This window comes from Mesoplodon bidens, assembly GCF_964165515.1.
Source record: "Mesoplodon bidens genome assembly, chromosome: 7".
NCBI lineage: Eukaryota > Metazoa > Chordata > Mammalia > Artiodactyla > Ziphiidae > Mesoplodon > Mesoplodon bidens.
In genome coordinates, this window is record NC_138164.1 from 93,472,246 (window position 1) to 93,496,633 (window position 24,388).

At 42.0% G+C, this 24,388-nt stretch overlaps 1 protein-coding gene across 6 annotated transcripts in view; it reads left to right on the forward strand.

The window, feature by feature from the left end:
- Positions 1-24,388, forward strand: part of LDLRAD3 (low density lipoprotein receptor class A domain containing 3) — a 268,879-nt gene that overhangs the window by 120,770 nt on the left and 123,721 nt on the right. For all 6 annotated transcript variants that reach the window (XM_081240427.1, XM_081240428.1, XM_081240426.1 and 3 more), the window contains exon 3: positions 2,345-2,470. In XM_081240427.1, the coding sequence (XP_081096553.1) occupies positions 2,345-2,470 (126 nt within the window). The remainder of the gene's footprint in view (positions 1-2,344; positions 2,471-24,388) is intronic.

Sequence of the window (24,388 nt, forward strand, 5' to 3'; positions counted from 1 at the left end):
GTTCTTTTTTTTCTTTAGCCTTATAGAATCCAGGCAAAATAATGTTTACCAGAGTTACGTAGGCTACTTCTTTTCTTCCCCATCTCGTTCAGTGTGGTGCTGTTATTCATCTGTAATATAGTTATGTTCATTTGCTGCTGTTTATATTTCATTCTGAGCCCTGCCCCCAACACACACTTGCACACACACATGCACACGCACATGTGTTTGATTTTAATTGTTTACATTTTGGGTATGTGAAATATTATCATGGTTCTAAGAGTCAGAGCTATACAAATAGACTCAGAGAAGTGTGCACCCTTCTCATCCCTGCTACCTTGTTCCATTCCCATTTCCCTATTCTTTCCAACCTTTTCTCACCCACCCCCTGTAGGTAACCAGTCTCTTTGGTTTCTGGTTTATCCTTCCTATATTTCTTTTGCATAGACGAGCCGGTACATGTATGTTTTCTTAGATCCCCTTCTTTTGCTGTATGGAGGGGTAAAGTACTGTAGATACTCTTTTGCACTTTGCATTTTTTGCTTACCAGTATGTCCTGGAGATCACTTCCTATCAGTTCATAGAGATCTTCCATAATGAGCTTTTTAAACTTGGGTAATCAGAAAAAGAAATTTAGCAGCCCAAGGATCAATTTTAAAGTTCTATAAGCCTAGTGATGTGATGGTGATGATGATAAATAGCATAAGTTTTACCATTAATTGAGCATCTACTGTACGCCATGCTCTGTGCCAAGCATTTTATATAGATTATCACACTGAATCCTTCCCTGGGCCATATGAGATAGATATCACCTCCAGTTTACCAACGAGGAAACTGAGGCTCAGTTGTATTTAGAAACTTGCCCAAGGTCATAAAGATTAGAGCCACAATTTGAACACAGGACACTCTCTCCCAAGTCTGTGCTTTGTGAAGAGCACACCAGCACCATTAGAGTATTTTCAGGTTAAAACAAAGCCATGTGGGTTTTTAAAATCTAGCCACGTCCCAGGCTTAAAATCCCTGTTGATAGTGTATCAGCTATTGCCAAAGTTGGCATGTTATACTGATGGCGAGAATATGAAGGTATTTACTGCCTGTTCGTTCCAAAGAAATAGCCTTTCCTTCTTGAGGACCATGGGTCCTGACTCTAAGACAGGAGACAAAAGGGATGCTAGGTGGGGCCTGCTACCTGGGATACAGCAATAGATCCCATCACACCTTATATTCACAAGCCAGAGCAGCCAGCACCATTAACAGGAAAGTACATTACCCCACAGGGCTCTTTGGTTAGCAGGACACTCAATCAAGCTTGAGTTACAGCAGTTTCTGTTAAAACTGTTTGTATAGCAGGAGGGGAAGAAGGGTTTCTTTGAGCAGGAATCTGGCTTCTGTTGTGAGAAGTGACAGCCTGGCAGAAAGGCAGTACAGTTGAGTTAGATGAGAGTGTGGCTACCGGACTCTGAGTACTGGGGGCCTCACCCCAGCACCATATTTTCTAGCCGTGTAACCCTGGGCAAGTCACTTTACCTCTTCAGAGCATTTCTGTGAAATGAGGACGAGAAGCACACCCGTCTTTGTCAGGGGTTCCCAAGACCACCTTCAGTTTCAGTGATTTACTAGAAGGAATCGTAGAACTCAGCATACAGTCATACCCACAGCTATGATTGATTACAGTGAAAGGATACAAAGCAAAACCAACAAAGGGAAAAGGTGAAGGAGTGGAGTCAGAGGAAAACAAGTCCAGGCTTCCAGAGTCCTCGCCCAGTGCAGTCACACAGGAGGCACTTCATTCCCCCAGCAACAAATGTGACATAACGTGTGAAATGCTTTCTCCCAGGGAAGCTCGTTAGAGGCTCAGTGCCCAGGGTTTTTACTGAGAACTGGTCATGCAGGTACCCTCTGCCCAACACGTACCCAAATCCCAAACTCCCAGAAGAAAGGCAGGTGTTCAGCGTAAATGCACTGTTTGCATGAATAGTTTAGACACAGTGAGCCGTCCTCAGGAGAGAATGATGCAAACCTTCCCGACATACAATTTCCCAAGCAAGGGCCAACTTTGCAAGCAAGCCTTTCTAAGGATGGCAGCCTCAGGCCTCTTGAGCCCTGCTGGTGTGGAGGCTGGGTTTGGCCTATTTGGGACCTTGGTGGCAGTGGATGAGCCACTCCCTTCCTGGAGGATGACACACGTGGGCTTCTAGTCTGGCTGGGTATTGGAGGTGGGTGCTGGCGGTAAGAAACTTTCAGGACTTCCAGGTAGATGTAAAAGGCCCCAGTTGCACACTCTGAGTCAGTGGGATGGGTATGTGGTGGTCAGAAAACTTATCCTCCTGACGTCTCGTTGTTTGTCTCGTTTGTCCTCTTGCAGCCAAGGCTAAATCGAAATGCGGCCCGACCTTCTTCCCCTGTGCCAGCGGCATCCACTGCATCATTGGCCGCTTCCGGTGTAACGGGTTTGAGGATTGTCCCGACGGCAGCGATGAAGAGAACTGCAGTAAGTGCCGGGGCCTGCGTACCACGCTCCCCTGTTCATTCCCACCGGTGGACCTTCCATCCTGGCCGCTCTCATCTGTGTGCTTCTCACACCCACAGGCTTGGGCCTTTTCTCTCGTTACCTGGAATCTATTCGTTACTGCTTACTTCTTGTGTGATTGTGTAGCTGCTCAGCTACCATTTATCAGGGCCTTTGCTAAGTACACTGCGCCTGGGGCATACTTTGTTTTCAGTTCTGATGATGGCTCTGCAAATGTAAATGTGTTATCCCCATCAACACATAAGGACTTGAAGTATGAGAGGTCAGTGGACTCATCCAGAGTCACATAGCTTATCAGTTGCAGAGCCAGTTCTAGGCTCATTCAGATGCTCATCTGATTGACCGTGCCATTCAGCACCCCATGTTTAGGTGCTTGCTTTCCTTCTCATTTTGAATTCTTTAAAAAAAGATGTTTATATATTAATTATATACATGCTATAAGAATATGCTCTTGGAAGTTGCCATATGATCCAACAATCCCACTCCTGGGCATATATCTGGAGGAACCTCTAATTTGAAAAGATACATGCACCCCAATGTTCATAGAAGCACTATTTACAATAGCCAGAACATGGAAGCAACCTAAATGTCTATTGACAGATGAATGAATAAAGAAGATGTGATACATATAAACAATGGAATATTACTCAGCCATTAAAAGGAATGCAATAATGCTATTTGCAGCAACATGGATGGACCTGGAGATTATCACACTAAGTGAAGTAAGTCAGACAGACAAAGACAAATATCATATGATATCACTTATTTGTGGAATCTAAAATATGACACAAGTGAACTTATTTACAAAACAGAAATGGACTCACAGACATAGAAAACCAATTTATGGTTACCAAAGGGGAAAAGGGGTGGAGGGAGGAGTAAATTAGGAGTATGGGATAAACAGATACAAACTACTATATATAAAAAAGATAAACAACAAGGTCCTAGTGGATAGCACAGAGGGCTGTATTCAATATCTTGTAATAAACCATAATGGGAAGGAATATGAAAAAGAAAATATATGTGTGTGTATAACTGTGAATCACTTTGCTGTACATATGAAACTAACACAACATTGTAAATCAACTATACATCAATGTTTAAAAAAGAACATGCTCGAGCACTGTGAGTAGCATGAGGGGCGGAGCCTTGGGAGCTCCAGGATCATGATGAGTTGCAGCGGGGATAAGGGAGGATGGGGGCGTCGGCTGCTTCTTCTAGCCGCTAAGGAATGCAGCTGGACCTGGATCCAAAACAGGCTCTTCATATCAACCAGGCACAGAGGACAACACCTGGCTGGAGGACTGAGTGGAGTGCAGAAGGCCGGCCACTCTGTGCCTTTGGATTGGAGAATTTAACCCATTTACATGTAAGCTGTGCGGCTGACAGGGTCTTGGTGCTCCAGCCGGGTGTCATGCCTGAGCCTCTGAGGTGGGAGAGCCGAGTTCAGGACACTGGACCACCAGAGACTTCCTAGCCTCACATAATTTCAATTGGCGAGAGCTCTCCCAGAGATCTCCATCTCAACGTTAAGAGCCAGCTCCACTCAATGACCAGCAAGCTCCAGTGCTGGACACCCTATGCCAAACAACTAGCAAGACAGGAACACAACCCCACTCATTAGCAGAGAGGCTGCCTAAAATCATAAGTTCACAGACACCCCCAAAACATACCACTGGACGCAGTCCTGCCCACCAGAAAAACAGGATCCAGCCTCATCCACCAGAACACAGGCACCAGTCCCCTCCATCCGGAAGCCTACACAACCCACTGAACCAACAGGGGGCAGACACCAAAAACAACAGGAACTACGAACCTGCAACCTGTGAAAAGGAGACCCCAAACACAGTAGGTTAAGCAAAATGAGAAGACAGAGAAATATGCAGCAGATGAAGGAGCAAAGTAAAAACATAAACAAACACCAGACCAAACAAATGAAGAGGAAATAGGCAGTCTACCTGAAAAAGGATTCAGAGTAATAATAGTAAAGATGATCCAAAGTCTTGGAAATAGAATGGAGAAAATACAAGAAAGGTTTAACAAGGACCTAGAAGAACTAAAGAGCAAACAAACAATGATGAGCAACACAATAAATGAAATTAAAAGTTCTCCAGAAGGAATCAATAGCAGAATAACTGAGGCAGGAGAACAGATAAGTGATCTGGAAGATAAAATAGTGGAAATAACTACTGCAGAGGAGAATAAAGAAAAAAGAATGAAAAGAATTGAGGACAGTCTCAGAGACCTCTGGGACAACATTAAACACACCAACATGTGAATTATAGGGGTCCCATAAGAAGAAGAGAAAAAGAAAGGACTGAGAAAATATTTGAAGCGATTATAGTCAAAAACTTCCCTGATATAGGAGAGGAAATAGTCAATCAAGTCCTGGAAGCACAGAGTCCCATACAGGATAAATTCAAGGAGAAACACACCAAGACACATATTACTCAAACTATCAAAAATTAAATACAAAGAAAACATATTAAAAGCAGCAAGGGAAAAGCAACAAATAACATACGAGGGAATCCCCATAAGGTTAACAGCTGATCTTTCAGCAGAAACTCTGCAAGCCAGAAAGGAGTGGCAGGACATACTGAAAGTGATGAGAGGGAAAAACCTACAATGAAGATTACCCAGCAAAGATCTCATTCAGATTCTATGGAGAAATTAAAATCTTTACAGGCAAGCAAATCTAAGAGAATTCAGCACCACCAAACCAGCTTTACAACAAATGCTAAAGGAACTTCTCTAGGCAGGAAACACAAGAGAAGGAAAAGACCTACAATAACAAACCCAAAGCAATTAAGAAAATGGTAATAGGAACATAAATATCAATAATTGCCTTACATGTAAATGGATTAAATACTCCAACCAAAAGACATAGACTGGCTGAATGGATACAAAAACAAGACCCGTATATATGCTGTCTACAAGAGACCAACTTCAGACCAAGGGACACATACAGACTGAAAGTGAGGGGATGGAAAAAGATATTCCATGCAGATGGAAAACAGAAGAAAGCTGGAGTAGCAATTCTCATATTAGACAAAATAGACTTTAAAATAAAGACGATTACAAGAGACAAAGAAGGACACTGCATAATGATCAGGGGATCAATCCAAGAAGAAGATATAACAACTGTAAATATTTATGCACCCAACATAGGAGCACCTCAATACATAAGGCAAATTCTAACAATGATAAAAGGGGAAACAGACAGTAACACAATCATAGTAGGGGACTTTAATACCCCACTTTCACCAATGGACAGATCATCCAAAATGAAAATAAATAAGGAAACACAAGCTTTAAATGACGCATTAAAGATGGACTTAATTGATATTTATAGGACATTCCATCCAAAAACAATAGAATACACTTTCCTCTCAACTGCTCCTGGAACATTCTCCAGGATATATCATATCTTGGGTCACAAATCAAGCCTTGGCAAATTTAAGAAAATTGAAATCATATCAAGTATCTTTTCCGACCACAACACTATAAGACTAGATATCAATTACAGGAGAAAAACTGTAAAAAATACAAACACATGGAGGCTAAACAATACACTACTAAATAAACAAGAGATCACTGAAGAAATCATAGAGGAAATCAAAAAATACCTTGAAACAAATGACAGTGAAAAACCTATGGGATGCAGCGAAAGCAGTTCTAAGAGGGAAGTTTATAGCAATCCAATCCTACCTCAAGAAACAAGAACATCTCAAATAAACAACCTAATCTTACACCTAAAGCAATTAGAGAAAGAAGAACAAAAAAACCCCCAAAGTTAGCAGAAGGAAAGAAATCATAAAGAACAGATCAGAAATAAATGAAAAAGAAACGAAGGAAACAGTAGCAAAGATCAATAAAACTAAAAGCTGGTTATTTGAGAAGATAAACAAAATTGATAAAACATTAGTCAGACTCATCAAGAAAAAGAGGGAGAAGACTCAAATCAACAGAATTAGAAAAGAAAAAGGAGAAGTAACAACTGACATCACAGAAATACAAAGGATATTGAGAGATTACTACAAGCAACTATATGCCAATAAAATGGATAACCTGGAAGAAAGGGACAAATTCTTAGAAAAGCACAACCTTCTGAAACTGAACCAGGAAGAAATAGAAAATATAAACAGACCAATCACAAGCACTGAAATTGAGACTGTGATTAAAAATATTCCAACAGGGCTTCCCTGGTGGCGCAGTGGTTGAGAGTCCGCCTGCTGATGAAGGGGACGTGGGTTCGTGCCCCGGTCCGGGAAGATCCCATATGCCACGGAGCGGCTAGGCCCGTGAGCCATGGCCGCTGAGCCTGCGTGTCCGGAGCCTGTGCTCCGCAACAGGAGAGGCCACAACAGTGAGAGGCCCGCATACCGCAAAGAAAAAAAAAATTCCAACAAACAAAAGCCCAGGGCCAGATGGCTTCACAGGTGAATTCTATCAAACATTTAGAGAAGAGCTAACACCTATCCTTCTCAAACTCTACCAAAATATAGCAGAGGGAGGAGCACTCCCAAACTCATTCTACGAGGCCACCATCACCCTGATACCAAAACCAGACAAAGATGTCACAAAAAAACTACAGGCCAATATCACTGATGAACACAGATGCAAAAATCCTCCACAAAATACTAGCGAACAGAATCCAAGAGCACATGAAAAGGACCACACACCATGATCAAGTGGGGTTTATCCCAGGAATGCAAGGATTCTTCAATATATGCAAATCAATCAGTGTGATACACCATATTAAGAAATTGAATGATGAAAACCATATGGTAATCTCAATAGATGCAGGAAAAGCTTTTGACAAAATTCAACATCCATTTATGATAAAAAACCCTCCAGAAAGTAGGCATAGAGGGACCTTACCTCAACATAATACAGGCCATATATGACAAACCCACAGCCAACATTGTTCGCAGTGGTGAAAAACTGAAACCGTTTCCACTAAGATCAGGAACAAGAAAAGGTTGCCCACTCTCATGGCTATTATTCAATTAGTTTTGGAAGTTTTAGCCACAGCAATCAGAGAAGAAAAAGAAATAAAAGGAATCCAAGTCGGAAAAGAAGAAGTAAAGCTGTCACTGTTTGCAGATGACATGATACCATACATAGAGAATCCTAAAGATGCTACCAGAAAACTACTAGAGCTAATCAATGAATTTGGTAAAGTAGCAGGATACAAAATTAGTGCACAGAAATCTCTTGCATTCCTATACAGTAATGATGAAAAATCTGAAAGAGAAATTAAGGAAAGACTCCCATTTACCATTGCAACAAAAAGAATAAAATACCTATGAATAAACCTACCTAAGGAGACAAAAGACCTGTATTCAGACAACTACGGGACACTGATGAAAGAAATTAAAGATGATACAAACTGATGGAGAGATATACCAGGTTCTTGAATTGGAAGAATCAACATTGTGAAAATGACTCTACTACCCAAAGCAATCTACAGATTCAATGCAATCCCTATCAAACTACCAATGGCATTTTTCACAGAACTAGAACAAAAAATTTGGCAATTTCTATGGAAACAGAATGGACCCTGAATAGCCAAAAGCAATCTTGAGGAAGAAAAACGGAGCTGGAGGAATCATGCTCCCTGACCTCAGACTATACTATAAAGCTCTAGTAATCAAGACAGTATGGTCCTGGCACAAAACCAGAAATACAGATCAATGGAACAGGATAGAAAGCCCAGAGATAAACCCATGCACATATGGTCACCTTATCTTTGATAAAGGAGGCAAGAATATCCATTGGAGAAAAGACAGCTTCTTCAATAAGTGGTGCTGGGAAAACTGGACAGCTATATGTAAAAGAATGAAATTAGAACACTCCCTAGCACCATACACAAAAAATAAACTCCAAATGGATTAAAGACCTAAATGTAAGGCCAGACACTATAAAACTCTTAGAGGAAAGCATAGGCAGAACACTCTATGACATAAATCACAGCAAGATCCTTTTTGACCCACCTCCTAGAGAAACGGAAATAAAAACAAAAATAAACAAATGGGACCTAATGAAACTTAAAAGCTTTTGCAGAGCCAAGGAAACCATAAACAAGATGAAAAGACAACTGTCAGAATGGGAGAAAATATTTGCAAATGAAGCAACTGACAAAGGATTAATCTCCAAAATATACAAGCAGCTCATGCAGCTCAATATGAAAAAAAACAAATAACCCAATCCAACAATGGGCAGAAGACCTAAATAGACATTTTTCCAAAGAAGGTATACAGATTGCAAACAAACACATGAAAAGATGCTCAACATCAGTAATCATTAGAGAAATGCAAATCAAAACCACAATGAGGTATCACCTCACACTGGTCAGAATGGCCATCATCAAAAAATCTACAAACAATAATGCTGGAGAGGGTGTGGAGAAAAGGGAACCCTCTCGCACTGTTGGTGGGAATGTAAATTGATACACTCACTATGGAGAACAGTATGGAGGTTCCTTAAAAAACTAAAAATAGAACTACCATACGACCCAGCAGTTCCACTACTGGGAATATACCCTGAGAAAACCATAATTCAAAAAGTCATTTACCATAATGTTCATTGCAGCACTATTTACAATAGGCAGGATATGGAAGCAACCAAAGTGTCCATCGACAGATGAATGTATAAAGAAGAAGTGGCACATATACACAATGGAATATTACTCGGCCATAAAAAGAACCGAAACTGAGTTATTTGTAGTGAGGTGGATGGACCTAGAGTCTGTCATACAGAGTGAAGTAAGTCAGAAAGAAAAAAAACAAATACCGTATGCTAACACATATATATTGAATCTAAAAAAAAAAAGGTTCTGAAGAACTTAGGGGCAGGACAGGAATAAAGATGCAGATATAGAGAATGGACTTGAGGACATGAGGTAGGGGGAAGCTGGGATGAAGTGAGAGAGTGGCATGGACATATATACACTACCAAATGTAGAATAGATAGCTAGTGGGAAGCAGCCGCATAGCACAGAGAGATCAGCTCTGTGCTTTGTGACCACCTAGAAGGGTGGGATAGGGAGGTTGGGAGGGAGACACAAGAAGGAGGGGATATGGGGATGTATGTATATATATAGCTGATTCACCTTGTTATACAGCAGAAACTAAAACCACATTGTAAAGCAATTATACTCCAATCAAGATGTTAAAAAAAAAATATGCTCCTGGGAAAAAATCCAAATAGTATAGAAAGCTAAAGTGTTCCTTGACTTGTGACCACCTGATTCCTTTTACCTGGTATATAATATTCCATGGTATCAATACACAGACAGACAGACACACACACACCTCCTCTTGTTCTCTGTACCCCACCTGCCTCTTAGCAGTCTTGGTGTTGAAGCTCACCTCACTACTCCTTGGCCTGGATATACTGGTCCCTTGTTTGGCAGCATCTCTGTGTCCAAATCCACACTTAGCAGTTTCAGTGACCTTCAGGTGTCCCTTTCCCTCCTTTCACGGTGTTCCAGCTCCCCCAGCAATTTGCTTTGTACCTGCTTCTGGTCCCTCTGGTCACTGCTCAGTTTATTCTTTTTCTTTTCCCCTTCAAAGGCTGGAGCCTTTCTAACTGTAGTTGGCTCTTGACAAATTTACACATTTACCTTCTGCACTTATATATTTTAATAACCCTTTTCTCTTCTGATTATTGTAAAGAACTTGTGAAATATAGAAAAGTATAAAGAGGAAAGCAAAAATGCCTAGAAGACAATGCTGTTAATATGTGGGTTATTTTGTGATAGTCATCCCCTCTACCCTATCTATCTATCTATCATCTATCTATCTATCTATCTATCTACCTATCATCTATCTTCTCTAATATGTTTAATTGAGATATCCTCTTTATTGTGACCATTTTCTCATGTTATTAAATTTTTCGAAACATAAGTTTTAATGACTTCAGGGATTGTTTTGATAAAATGATTTTCCCTTACCCGGTTGGTTCTATTTTAAGTCCTTGAGGAGGAGAGTGACTATCTCCTATGTTCCTTTATGTCTTTCCAGGGAACAATCATTGCTCTACTGCCCCAAGAGGGACACAGAGAGTTTATAACTCTCCTGTGTGCATTCTCCTGTTGCCTTATTTCACCTTCTGGGTCTCAAATGGCAGAGATATGGCAGAGCTGCTAGATTGCTGAATGGTTAGTAAGTAGAGTGGCTGAACCCCAGCTTAGCGAGGAGGGTGCATATCACTAACAGGGTAGGGGCCTGACTGAGCAAAATGACTCTGGAGCTGGGGTCTGGCCTCAGATTTGTGTTCTGCCCTAGGGAATCACCAGTTGGGCTTCTTACATAATCTCCTTGCACAGTGGTTTTCTCTAGAATGGAGGTACTGACAGCCTGCTTTCCAGGTTTGTTGTGAGGGTTAGATGACATAATATCTGAAAAGTGCTTAGTGTGGTACTAAGTACTGTCCATGGGGATCTTATCATGGAAGGGGGGCATTTTATATATATCATCATACATATGTACTAGAGAGTAATTCAATGGCAATAAAAGCAGTGTGATGCATTACAGTATGTACATTCTAAATGATTGTGTCATCCTGTGTACTCTTTGCCACAATTAAGAACGCTGTATGATTAAATGTTTGGATATTCGTCTTTAATTGTCTAAATGCATAAATTATATTCATTCTAAATTAAGCCAATGAGGATTAAGCCAGCATTTTCCTCTGGCATATCTGCCATTTGAAAAGAGTGGTTCTAACTCACTGTTCTGAAAACTGGTAAATAAAGGGAAAGAATCAAGCATTTATCCTCCCTTTCATATATGAATTACACTTCTGAGTAATTAAATAGCTGACTTAGGAAAGTTCTTTTTTATTGAAGAATACCAGCTAATAGAAGAATGAGAGAATTAGAGTCTATTTTATAACCCCTAATGAAGAAATGGGTCATCAAATGGCTGCTAAAACCATTAGATGAAAAATTGAAAGGGAGCTTTATAATGTATGGATCAGGCAGAAAAGTCCCGAAACAGGCAGTCAATCTTCTCACAAGACGACTTTGAATCAGTATTGCATCACTTCAAGTGGATTGTAGAAAGCTTATCACTCTATGGATCTCTTTGTATTATAGTTGTTTTTTTTTTTTTTTTTATAAATTTATTTATTTATTTATTTTGGCAGCATTGGGTCTCTGCCGTTATGCACGGGCTTTCTCCGGTTGCGGCTCACAGGCTTCTCATTGCAGTGGCCTCTCCCGTTGCAGAGCACAGGCTCTAGGCACGCGGGCCGCAGCAGTTGTGGCACACGGGCTCAGCAGCTGTGGCTCACGGACTCCAGAGCGCAGGCTCAGCAGTTGTGGCCCACAGGCCCAGTTGCTCCACGGCACGTGGGATCCTCCCGGACCAGGGCCCGAACCCGTGTCTCCCGCATTGGCAGTCAGATTCCCAACCACTGCGCCACCAGGGAAGCCCTATAGTTGTTTTAAATAGTACATCTTCATGCTTTAAAAATCCCAAAAGACAATGTTTTAATGTTTGCTTTAACTTTTCAAGTATGTTTAAAAGAACTCCAGAGGAGAAGATTCGTCTATTATATTTACCCAGATATTTACCATTTTGGTTGCTCTTCCTTCTTTCCTGATGTTCCAGGTTTTTTTCTGGTATCATTTTCCTTCTGTCTGAAGAACTTACTTTAGCAATTCTTTTAAAGCAGGTCTGCTGGCAACAAATTCTCTTAATTTTCTTTCATCTGAGAGTGTCTTTATTTCACCTGCTTTCCTAAAGGATATTTTTACTGCATATAGAATTCTGGGGTGGCAGTTCTTTTCTTTAAAGCATTTTAAAAATGTTGTGCCACTTCCCCTGGCTTCTCTTGTTTCCAGTGAGAAATTTGCAGTTATTTTAAACTGTTTTCCCTGAGAAAATACACCACTTTTCTCTGGCTGCTTTGAAGATTATTTTTGTTTTGTTTTTAGTTTTTACCACTTAGATGACAATGTGTCTTAGATGACAATGTGTCTGGGTACGTGGATTTCTTTGTTTATCCTGTTTAGGGTTCTCTTTGAATCTGTAGGATTTTGTCTTTTGCCGTACTTAGTACATTTTCAACTATTCTCTCTCTCTTTTTAAAAATTGAAATATAGTTGATTTACAGTCAATCCTCTTTCTCTTTTTCTTGTGGGATTCTGATAACAATTTTAGGTCCCTGAAACTCTGTCCATTTTTTAATCAATCTTTTTTTATTATCCAGATTGGATAATTTCTATTACTCTTTTGTCAGGTTTACTTTTTCCTCTGTCATCTCCAATCTACTTTCGAGCCCATACAATGTGACTCTTTTTTACTTTGGTTACTATATTTTTCAGTTCTGAAATTTCCTTTTGGTTCTTCTTTACATCTTGTGTTCCTTTTCTGAGACTTTCTATTTTCCATTTGTTTCGAGAGTGTTTGTGGTTGCTTGTTAGTATTTGTATAATCGCTGCTTTAAAGTCTTTGTCACAAAATTCCAACATCTGCCTTATCTTGCTATTGGTGTCTGTTGATTATCCTTTCCCATGAGAGTTGAGATTTTCCTGTTTTTTCATATGACAAGTAATTTTGGATTATATTTTGATTATTTGATTACTATGTATGACACTTTGGGTTTTGTTTAAAGCCCACAGAGAAGGCTTGTATTTTTGTTTTAGTGGACAAATGACCCTGCTGGGTCAGGCCACAAGTTCCTAACAGCCCTCTAGAAGGGCAATAAAGCCCTCAGTGGGCTGTAGTCGCAGTTGTTTTTAGACTGTTTTTGCAGTGCTGTTTGGACCTGTTCTGTGTCTGCACCTCCCAGTGGCCAGTCTGGGACCTGGGCAGTGGTCTATGCATTTAGTTCTTACCATCTTTAGTGTGCTGATTAGGACCAGATCCATGAATGTGCATCTTGGGAATCAGCCTCGGAGTTCAAAAACAACTTTATGAAGTTGATTTCCCAAGTTCCTCCCTCTCTGTGATCTCTCTGATATTTGCCAGTTTCCTGGGAGTCTGGGAGAGCCAGGGTGTGGTGTGATTGCTGCATCTGACCTGGAATTGGATCCTCCCACAAGTCAGTTTGAGCATCACAAGAAAAGAGACAACCAGACATTTGCCTTCTGATACAACCCAAAAGGAACACACATCACCACTCTATGGTATTTCTGCCCCCAAACATCCAACCTGAATCTGATTGAGCCTCTTAGTCTGTCTTAGTCAATTCAGGCTGCTATAATAAAATACCATACACTGGGTGGCACACGCAACAGAAACTTACTTCTCACAGATCTGGAAGTCCAGGGTCAGAGTACCAGCATGGTCGGGTTGGTGGTGTGGACCCTCTCTCTCGTCATAACCTCACATGGCCTTCCTTGGTGTGTCCACACACAGAGAGAGAAATCCTCCTCCTCATCTTATAAGGGCGCTTATCCCATCATGAGAACATCACCCTCATGTCCTCATCTAACCCTAAGCACCTCCCAAAGACCCCACCTCCTAATTCCATCCATTAGGGGTTAGGGTTTCCACATATGAATTTGGGGGGAACACGAACATCCAGTTCTTAATACTAACCACTAGTTTATAGGAAGTTCAGGGACAGAGGAACATGTTAGTGACTCCGTGGGTAGATAAACTGCCAGATCCGGAATGTGGAATATTCTCCACCACTCAGTTTCAGCCACAAATAAATTCTAAGAAAAAAAATTAGAAGGGGGAGCCTACAGATTCAAAGAGACTAAGAGACAAGCCAACCAAATGTAATATGTGGACCTTGTTTCAACCCTGATTCAAACAAACCAACTGTTAAAAAAATTGAGATGGTTGGGAAATCTTGAATTGTGGTTGTATATCTAATGATATTAAGGCATTATTATTAATTTTTTAAGTTTAAAGATGGCGTTCTGTTTATTATTATTATTATTTTTTTATTTAGCAAATTTAATCAGTTATACATATACATATGTTCCCATTCTGTTTATTATTTTTAAAAAATCCTTATCTTTGAGAAACATATACTGGAGTATATGAAAGTGAAATTACATGGTATCTAGGATGTGCTTCAAGCCTTTCCTCCGGGGTGGGGTAGGGGTGGGGGGGGATAGTGGGTGAGGTAGGACTGAAACAGATTTGTCAGCGTATTGGTAATTTTTTTTCATTTTAATTATGGGTTTATTGCTTAGACACTGGAAAATAAATTTTTTCCTTTCTTTTTTTAATTGAAGTATAGTTGATTTACATTGTTGTGTTAGTTACTGCTGAATAGCAAAGTGATTCATTATACATATATATACGTTCTTTTTTTTTAAATATTCTTTTCCATTATGGTTTATCATAGGATATTGAATATAGTTCCCTGTGCTATACAGTTGGACCTTGTTGTTTACCCATCCCATATATAAAAGCTTACATCTACTAACCCCAACCTCTCACTCCATCCCTCCCCCAACACCCCCCACCTTGGCAAACACAGGTCTGGTCTCTGTGTCCGTAGTTTTGTTTCTGTTTCATAGATAGGTTCATTTGTGTCATAGTTTTAGATTCCACATATAAGTGATATCATATGGTATTTGTTTTTCTCTTTCTGACTCACTTCACTTAGTATAATAATCTCTAGTTGCATCTGTGTTGCTGCAAATGACATTATTTCATTCTTTTTATGGCTGAGTAGTATTCCAGTGTATACATGTACCACATCTTCTTTATCCATTTATCTGTCGATGGACATGTAGGTTGTTTCTATGTCTTGGCTATTGTGAATAGTGCTGCTATGAACATAGGAGTGCATGCATCTTTTTGAATTATAGTTTTGTCTGGATACATGCCCAGGAGTGGGGATGCTGGATCATATGGTAATTCTATTCTTAGTTTTCTGAGGAACCTCCACACTGTCTTGCACAGTGACTGTACCAACTTACATTCCCACCAACAGTGCAGGAGAGTTCCCTTTTCTCCACACCCTCTCCAGCATTTGTTGTTTGTAGACTTTTTAATGATGGCCATTCTGACTGGTGTGAGGTGGTACCTCCTTGTAGTTTTGATTTGCATTTCTCTAACAGTTAGCGATGTTCAGCATCTTTTCTTGTGCCTCTTGGCCATCTGTATGTCTTCTTTGGAGAAATATCTATTTAAGTCTTCTGCCCATTTTTGGATTGTAATGGTAATTATTAAAGCCAGGTGATTGAAACACAGGGGTTCCCTATGCCAGTCTCTATTTTTGTATGTAACTGGAATTTTCCATAATAAAATGGTAAAAAAAATAAAAGATAAAGGAGCAGTTTTGTTGGGTGATGTCTTGACTTCAGCAAATAATTGGAGAGTCATATTTTTAAAGAACTTTATTTCTGTGGGTGTGTTTTCCACTGTTTGCATTCATTTTGCAGGAGGAAGGATAAGCAAGGACCAGTGTTTCCTTCTAGAGGATCACAGTGCTGAGATTTTGCCCTTTCACTTCCTTCCTTTCTCCTTTTTACTGTGTTTGGCCTCTTCCTCCTGCCTTGGGCTCAGACATCCTTGGCTGGAGGTGAAGCCCTGGATGGGCTGGCAGCACAGCTCTCCCCAGGTCCTCCGACAGGGAGGACAAGGACTCCTTCCAGGAACTGAGATATGGCAGAGTGGTCTGGGTGACCACGGTGGAAAATTCTTTCAAGTGGGATCTTCTGCTGCTATTTTCAGCATAGCTGTGCTCAGAAAACCCACTGTGTGCTGGACTGTTTTTCTCCCACTGCTGATGAATTCTTGGCTGTCCCCCTAAAGAGCTGAATTGCTCAGCCAGTGTGTCTATGTTTTTTAATCGCGGAGCCCCTTGGTGCTTGTGTATTTCTGTAGCTTTATTCATGTCAACCCAGATTAGATTCCACACGTCTTCTTCACCCCTCAGCAGATCCATGAGTGGAAACCTCAGGGAGCTGTGCCTCATGTCGGAGGGGCTGGGTGAGCAGAGGGGCGGGAGGATGCTTGTACCCTATGCTTCCAAGCTCCATCAGCAAGGTCCCCTTAAAGGCTCCTGTATGACCTGCTTCCTTAGGGAGTTGTTCCTGGTCTGCCGAGCCTGGGCTGGTCATTCTGTGTGTTGGCACACCATCTTGGGCCTCCTCCAAACAAATGTCAGCTAATCAGAGGCCTGCCCTGAATACCCTGTGAAGATAACTCCTCTCCTCTCCAGTCTCCCACTCTGTCTCCTTCCCGAGTCACTCTTCTCCTCTGCACTTACCACCACTTTTTGTTTATTTTCTGCCTGCTCTGCTACACCGTGATGGCCATGAGATGGTACTGTTGCATGGTTCACAGCTGTACTCCCAGTGCCAAGTGTATAGCCTGGCTCAGCCTTAGCACGGGATAAATGCACGTGGAATAAATTACACTTCTCATGCTTTATCTTCAGTGCACATTGACCTGCCTGTCTCCCCACTAGAGTGTAAGCTCTTTAAGAACAGACTGGGTTGGAGGCTTCCCTGGTGGCGCAGTGGTTGAGAGTCCACCTGCCGATGCAGGGGACACGGGTTCGTGCCCCAGTCCTGGAAGATCCCACATGCCGTGGAGTGGCTGGGCCCGTGAGCCATGGCCGCTGAGCCTGCGTGTCCGGAGCCTGTGCTCTGCAACGGGAGAGGCCACAGCAGTGAGAGGCCCACGTACCACAAAAAAAAGAAAAAAAAAAAAAAAGAACAGACTGGGTTTTCTTTTATCCCCAGTGCCTAGTAGAGTGCTTCGTTTATAGGCAATACTAAGTATCTGTGGAATGAGTGGATCAAGCAACGAATCAAACAGAGGGTTAAAGAAGAAGACAGACGATCAGGATATATTCTCAACATGGGGATGTCTTGGCCCTCTTCTTTGGTTTCAGATGTACACCCAGAGGGCATAGTTAGGCTGCACATTGTTCATTCACCCCAGCTCCTACCTTCTTTCAGACTCTCATTCTCTTTCTACAGTTTCTGTGCCAGACACCCTGCAAGATGCTGCAGGGGATAAAGAGATGGGTCAGATGCAGGACCCTGGCAATGTTGAGGTGATCCTCAAGCAAGGGAGACAGAAAGAGTCATACCCAAATAAATACAATATGGGTTGACAGTGGAGAGTGCTGTGGGAACCACTGATGGGAGAGATTATTTCCCTCTGGGCTCATCAGTGGGAGTTGTTGAAGGAGATGGACCTAGGAAGATGGGTGCCATTTAAAAGTTGGCAATATGGTTCCATGGAGTCTTTTAGGCTAAAGGCTCAGCAGTGAGGTATGCAGACTGTGCAGAGCATAAGAAGCTACTTGGCTGACAATGACTGAGTACTTACTATGTATATGGCACATTTCTATATGCTTTACAGGTGTGATATTTTAGGCTCATAACATTATGACTCCCTTTTTGTAGATAAGGAACTGAGACATAGAAAGGTTAAATAACTTGCCTAAGGTCACACAGTATGTGACAGAGTTGTAACATCAACCCAGGCAGTATAAATCCAGGGTCTGAACTCTTTTTTTTGTGTGTGTGTGTGTGTGGTACACGGGCCTCTCACTGCTGTGGCCTCTCCCGTTGCGGAGCACAGGCTCCGGACACGCAGGCTCAGTGGCCATGGCTCACGGGCCCAGCCGCTCCGCGGCATGTGGGATCTTCCCGGACCGGGGCATGAACCTGCGTCCCCTGCATCGGCAGGCGGACTCTCAACCACTGCGCCACCAGGGAGGCCCCAGGGTCTGAACTCTCAACCACTATACTGTGTATCCCCAATGATAATTATTATTACAAGCATTTATTGAGCACCTGCTGTGGGCCACATGCGATTCTCAGTTATCCAGGTGCATTAACTTTTTTTTAAAATTTTTGTTGGAGTATAGTTGATTTACAATGTTGTGTTAGTTTCAGTTGAGTGAAAGTGAGTCAGTTATACATATACATATAAACACTCTTCTTTAGATTCTTTTCCCATATAGGTCATTACAGAGTATTGAGTAGCGTTCCCTGTGCTGTACAGTAGGCCCTTATTATTATAGTTATCTATCTTATACATAGTAGTGTGTATGTATATGTCAATCCCAATCTTCCAATTTATCCCTCCCCACCCTTACCCACTGGTAACAAGTTTGTTTTCTACATCTGTAACTCTATTTCTGTTTTGTAGATAAGCTCATTTGTACCCTTTTTAAAACTTTAAAATTTTTATTTATTTTTTCTTTTTTAGATTCTATTCCCATATAGGTCATTACAGAGTATTGAATAGAGTTCCCTGTGCTATACAGTAGGTCCTTATTAGTTATTTTTTTATGTACAGTAGTGTGTACATGTCAATCCCAATCTCCCAATTTATCCCTCCCCCTATCCCCCCTTGGTAACCGTAAGTTTGTTTTCTACATCTGTGACTTTATTTCTGTTTTGTATCGAGTGCATTATCTTAATTTTCACAAAATCTTAAGACAGAGGCACTATTCTTATTTTCATTTTACAGATAAGGAAATTGAGGCTGAAAGAAGTTAAAGAATTTTCCTAATGTCATGTGGCTAGTGAGTGGTAGAGCTGAAATTTGAACCCAGGTGGACTTCTTACCCTCACTGCTAATCATTACAGAAAAATGTATGCTTGGAAGGGTAGGCTGGGGCAGGTCATGAAAAGTTAAGAGTCTGGTTAATAAGTACCAGGGATATAATGTACAACATGATACATATCATTAATGCTGCTATACGTTATATATAAAAGCTGTTAAGAGAGTCAATCCTAACAGTTCTCATCACAAGGAAAAACATTTTTTTCTAGTTATTTAATTTTGTATCTATATGAGATAATGGATGTTCACGAAACTTATTGGGATAATCATTTCATGATGTATGTGAATCAAATCATCGTGCCGTACACCTTAAACTTATACAGTGCTGTATGTTAATCATATCTCAATAAAACTGGAAGAGAAAAAAAGTTAACAATCTAGGATTGTATTTTATACGCAACGAGGAGCAGTTGATTCTGAGCTGAGTGCAGAGCGAGGAGAGGGAGAAGGTCAAGCATGGCTGGAGCCTGGGGAGCTGGGACGTGGTGGTCCCTTTAATGGAAGTGGATCCAAGGAGAGAGGCAGAGGTTGGGGAGAGAGGGAAGGATGTCAGTTTCAGACATGCAGAGCTTGAGGTGAGGGGGCCTTCAGGCAGAGGTGTCCTCGAAGCATCCGGAGAAAGAGGATTATCTCTGGAGGGAAGATTTGGGGAGCCATCCACAGAAGGATGGTGGTTGAAGCGGTGAAGTCGAAATTGGCGGGAGACAGGCTGGGCGGTTGGACAGGAGGTAGCCAGGCCCAGGAAGCCTTTACAAGGAGGAGGAAACAAACGGCCATTAGCAGTGAATCAGGGTCTGCCACTGCCACTGCCACTGCCACTGTGCTGCCTCTCAAAGGGTTCTGAAAGTTCGGATCCTTCGGGTCCTTAGAGGCTGGGGAAGAGGCAGACGGGATTGAGGAACCTTTGCCTCCTCCTGCTTTACCAGAGTGGTGGCCCCTCCCCTCCTGCAGACTCGGAAGATGGAAGACGGAAGACGGCTGCACATGGCCCTGATCTGTCTCGGGGGCCAAGGGCTGCTGGGAGAGGTCCTGTGGGTGGACTCTGAAAGGAAGGCAAGAACTTGCAGCTGGCCACAGACAAGCCACCTCTTCTTTGAAGGTCCAGGCTGCCAGCATTTTCCAGGCCACAAAGGAGCAGTACTTGTTAATGGGTCCGATTATTTGCAGAGAGGCTTGGGGCCAGGCATCCTCTGTCCTGGAACAGAGGAAGTCTCGGAGCAGCTCCATGTCCCCCAGTTGCCTGGTTCCCAGGGAAACGGGGGCTGGGAAGACAAGATACCCACGGAGACCATGAGGTTGGGATGCTCGGTGAGGAAGTGGGCGGGCACCACAGCGGGATGGGGAGCAGATGGGGGATGTGGGGACTGGTGGCCAGGAGGTTCTCATTGATGTGTTTTGTCAAGAACCCTTTGAGGTGGGAGAGGGGCCGACTTCACAGACTTTAAATGGATTAAAGGCAACATTTCCTACGTCCCGCTGGAGACAGATTGCTTCATTTCCTGTCTTGAAGCCGGTCAGTTGCTTTTGGATGACTGCAGTGGGCCCTGGGTCCTTTCCTTCAGATGTGGTTGAGGTGAATGCCACCAGCTTAATTAACCACTGAGCTTAACCCTCTCACTCCTCCCTCCCCTTGGCAGGGAGAGACAGACGCCTTCTCTTTCCTGAGTACTGTGGCCTGGGAGACAGATTCTTAGATCTCTGTGTTTGTGGTGGCAATAATAGCTGGGGAACTTTGGAGTCGCAGTTGAATTTTTGAAGTTAACTCTGCGGACAGTTTTCCATCCTTATTGAAATAAATACTATAAAATGCAATGTTCCTCTTCCTAGTTAAGCGAGTAAAATAATACATTTTTTCAGTGACTGGAAAACCTCAGGAAGGACAAAGAAAACATACATGTGGAGCACATTAAATATTGCTAGAAGATGCAGAGATATAACATCCCAAAGTAGGAAGTGTTTCGTGGTCAGTTTATGGGTGGTCTGTTGATCAGTTATGTTTCAGGGTCCAGGGTGAGGATCCACGGCATCACAGAAACCCCTAAGACTTGACTTCCGTCCCCCCCCCAGAGCCTATAGGGTTGGTCCACCATACATGCACCCTGAAATCTGGCTTAAGCCTGGTAAATGCTGCAGAGGTCCTGGAAGAAATATAGTGAAACTTGAGCTGTCTGGGGTCTTTGGGGAGATTTTACTCTGGGTAAGTGAGTGTGCCTCTGACGGGGATCTCCTCTTGGCTTCCTCAGTGTCTACCTCTGTTGGTGACAGTGCAGGGCCGTTCTTAGGAATGTTAGTTTTTAGACTGGGCTATAATACAGGGTTGGCTTTGACTCCTTTTAGAACTTTCTGGTCTCTTTTGAAGCTATCTTAGGCTGCTCTGCTTTTGGAATTCTTCAGGTGGCTTTTTATAGCTTTGTGGTCCCCTCCCATGGTTGTCAGCTTTTATTTCTTGCAGTTTGTCTGCAGGTTGGCAACGGCGTCCTCTCTCCCTTCTAATTTGCTGTGTCCTTGGGAACTGTAACACAAACCTTGTTGGAATTTACATAACCGGAGAATCAACAGACCTGGGGGAGGGGAAGGCTGGAGGGCCCTTCCTGAGGACACTCCCAGCACTTAAAGGACAACAACATCCCAAAGTGCGTTTTGATGGTTCGGAGGCCTTTTTCTGGCTTGCTGTTGGGTTTGGGGAGGTTCCTCTAGCATCCTCTGCCTCTGTTTCTCTGCCCTGCATTGGGGGTGGGGGGACACAGTATTTTATGAGGAGCCCTTGACAAGGAGGAATCCCAGGTGTGTCTGTTTACCAGCGTGTACCTGTGTTCTCTGAGCAACAGGGCACCTAAGTGTGAAAGATACTAAAGACGGGTTTGTGAACCAGAGAGAATTTTGTGGGAAAAGAGAAAAGGAAAAGGAAAATGAGTGATCACTGAGACATCTCTGCCAGACTATACTCTTAGAAACTTTTAGTGGAGTCTTTCCAACATACTGAAAAGGAAAAATAAAATTAAATGAACATCTGTGTTTCCCAACAGCCTGTTTTAAAAATCATATTACCTATAGTTATGGTTAAATTATTATAACTATATTAACAATAGTTAATAATACTATATTATATAATAATAATAATACATTATAATATTATAACTATATTAACTATGGTTAATAATACCATATTGTGTATTTGAAAGTTGCTAAGAGAGTAGATCCTAAAAGTTTTCATCACAGAAGAGATTTTGTAACTATGTGTGGTGATGGGTGTTGACTTACTGTGGTGATCATTTCTCAGTATATACATATATCAAATCATTCTGCTGTACACGTGAAACTAATATAATATTATATGTCAATTATATCTCGGTAAAAAAAAGTCATATTACCATATTCCCTTATTTGCTTCAGATTTTTAAAATAATAAAGTGTTACCAAATATTATAAGTCTACAGTACACCCCTTTCTGACCCTATCCTTCTCCCTTCTCTCCAGAGGCATCCACTGTCCTGAACTTAGGGCTGTTTCTTCCAATGCAAGTATATATTTTTGTATCTTCCATAGTTGATGGTATTCTTTTGCATGGGTAACTTCGTCTAATTGGTACAACACTATACATATTCTTCTGTAACTTTTATTCTTATATAACTTGCATATATCTTCTATAACTTCGCCCCCTCTGTTGTATTTGTGAGATTGATCCATCTTGATTCTGGTTCATTCTTTTTTTTTGATTTTGTATTCTTTTTTTTATTGAAGTATAGTTGATTTACAGTGTTAATTTCTGCTGTACAGCAAAGTGACTCAGTTATCTACCTATATACATTCTTCTTTATATTCTTTTCCATTATGGTTTACCCCAGGATATTGAATATAGTTCCCTGTGCTATACAGTAGGACCTTATTGTTTATTGGTTCATTCATTTTTCACTGCTGTTCAGTGAGGGTTGGCAAGCGATAGCCCCTGGGCCAGATTGGCCTACGCCCTGTTTTGAAAGTTACTTACTTTAAACGTACTTACTACCTGTAAATCAAGTGTTATTGGAGCACAGCCCTGCCCTTCGTTTATGAATTGTCCATGGCCGCTTTGTACCACAATGGCAAAGTTGAGTAGTTAAGACACAGTGCAAGACCCAAACGTTAGCAAAGCCTAGAGTATTTACTATCTGGCCCTGTACAGAAAAAGCTAGCCATCCCCTCCTGTAGAATTCTAACAGTGTAGCACATGGTATTAATTCTCCTGTGGGTGAACATTTGGGTCATTTCTAATGTTTTTATTTTACAAACAGTGCTTCAGCACACATTTCTGTTTGTTCAGGATTCTCCCCTGAGTGTGTAGCTGGAAGCGAAATGACTGGGCCATGGGGCATATGCCCCTTAAATATCACCAGGTATCACTAAGTTGGTCTCCAAGGTGGATCTACCAATTTGCATTCCCACGAGTAGTCTCTGAGTCATCCTCTCCCTCCCCATCCTGGCCAACAACCTGGGATTTTAAGACCTTAAGTTTGGCGAGTCTGCTGCGGTTAAAGTGGTGCTTCATTACTGGCCATAGTCAACATCTTTTCAAGTTGTTATTGAGTGTTTGCCATTGCTCTGATGGGAATTGCCCTGTCATGTCCTTTGCCTATTTTCCTGTTGAGTTGTCTTTTTTTTTTTTTTTTGCGGTACGCGGGCCTCTCACTGTTGTGGCCTCTCCCGTTGTGGAGCACAGGCTCCGGACGTGCAGGCTCAGCGGCCATGGCTCACGGGCCCAGCCGCTCCACGGCATGTGGGATCCTCCCGGACCGGGGCATGAACCCGTGTCCCCTGCATCGGCAGGTGGACTCTCAACCACTGCGCCACCAGGGAAGCCCTGTCTTTTTTCTTTTGAGTTGTGAGAGTTCTTTCTGTATTCTGGTCCTAGTCCTTTTGGTTATATGCATTAATACCAAATACATGTATTCATTCTATGCACTGAAACTGGTTTTCAGTCCCTGTGGATTCTTTATCAGTAGAGCTGTGTCTTAAGATATAGTCAGTCTTAATTCATTTGAAGATATGTGTGATCTGGATATACACACATGTACATATATACACATATATGTGGTATGTGTGTATATACACACGTGCACATGCACACATGCACACATATGTGACTTCTTTTCCTTGGGAAAGTTTGTGAGGTTGAAAGGGTTTAAGACTGAAGAGAAGTCAGTAGATGCCATCGCGTCTGCAGGGTTGGTTCAGCACTGCCTTCCCTACTGGGGCGGTTCACATAAGTTTGCAGCAGCCCCATCTTGGAGCAATTCAGGTGCCTTTCCAAGGCTGTCCATTCGAGTGAGCTGATCGTTGCTGATGCTTTGACTGCGTAGATGTGACCCACAAGGTCCCAGGGAAGCCA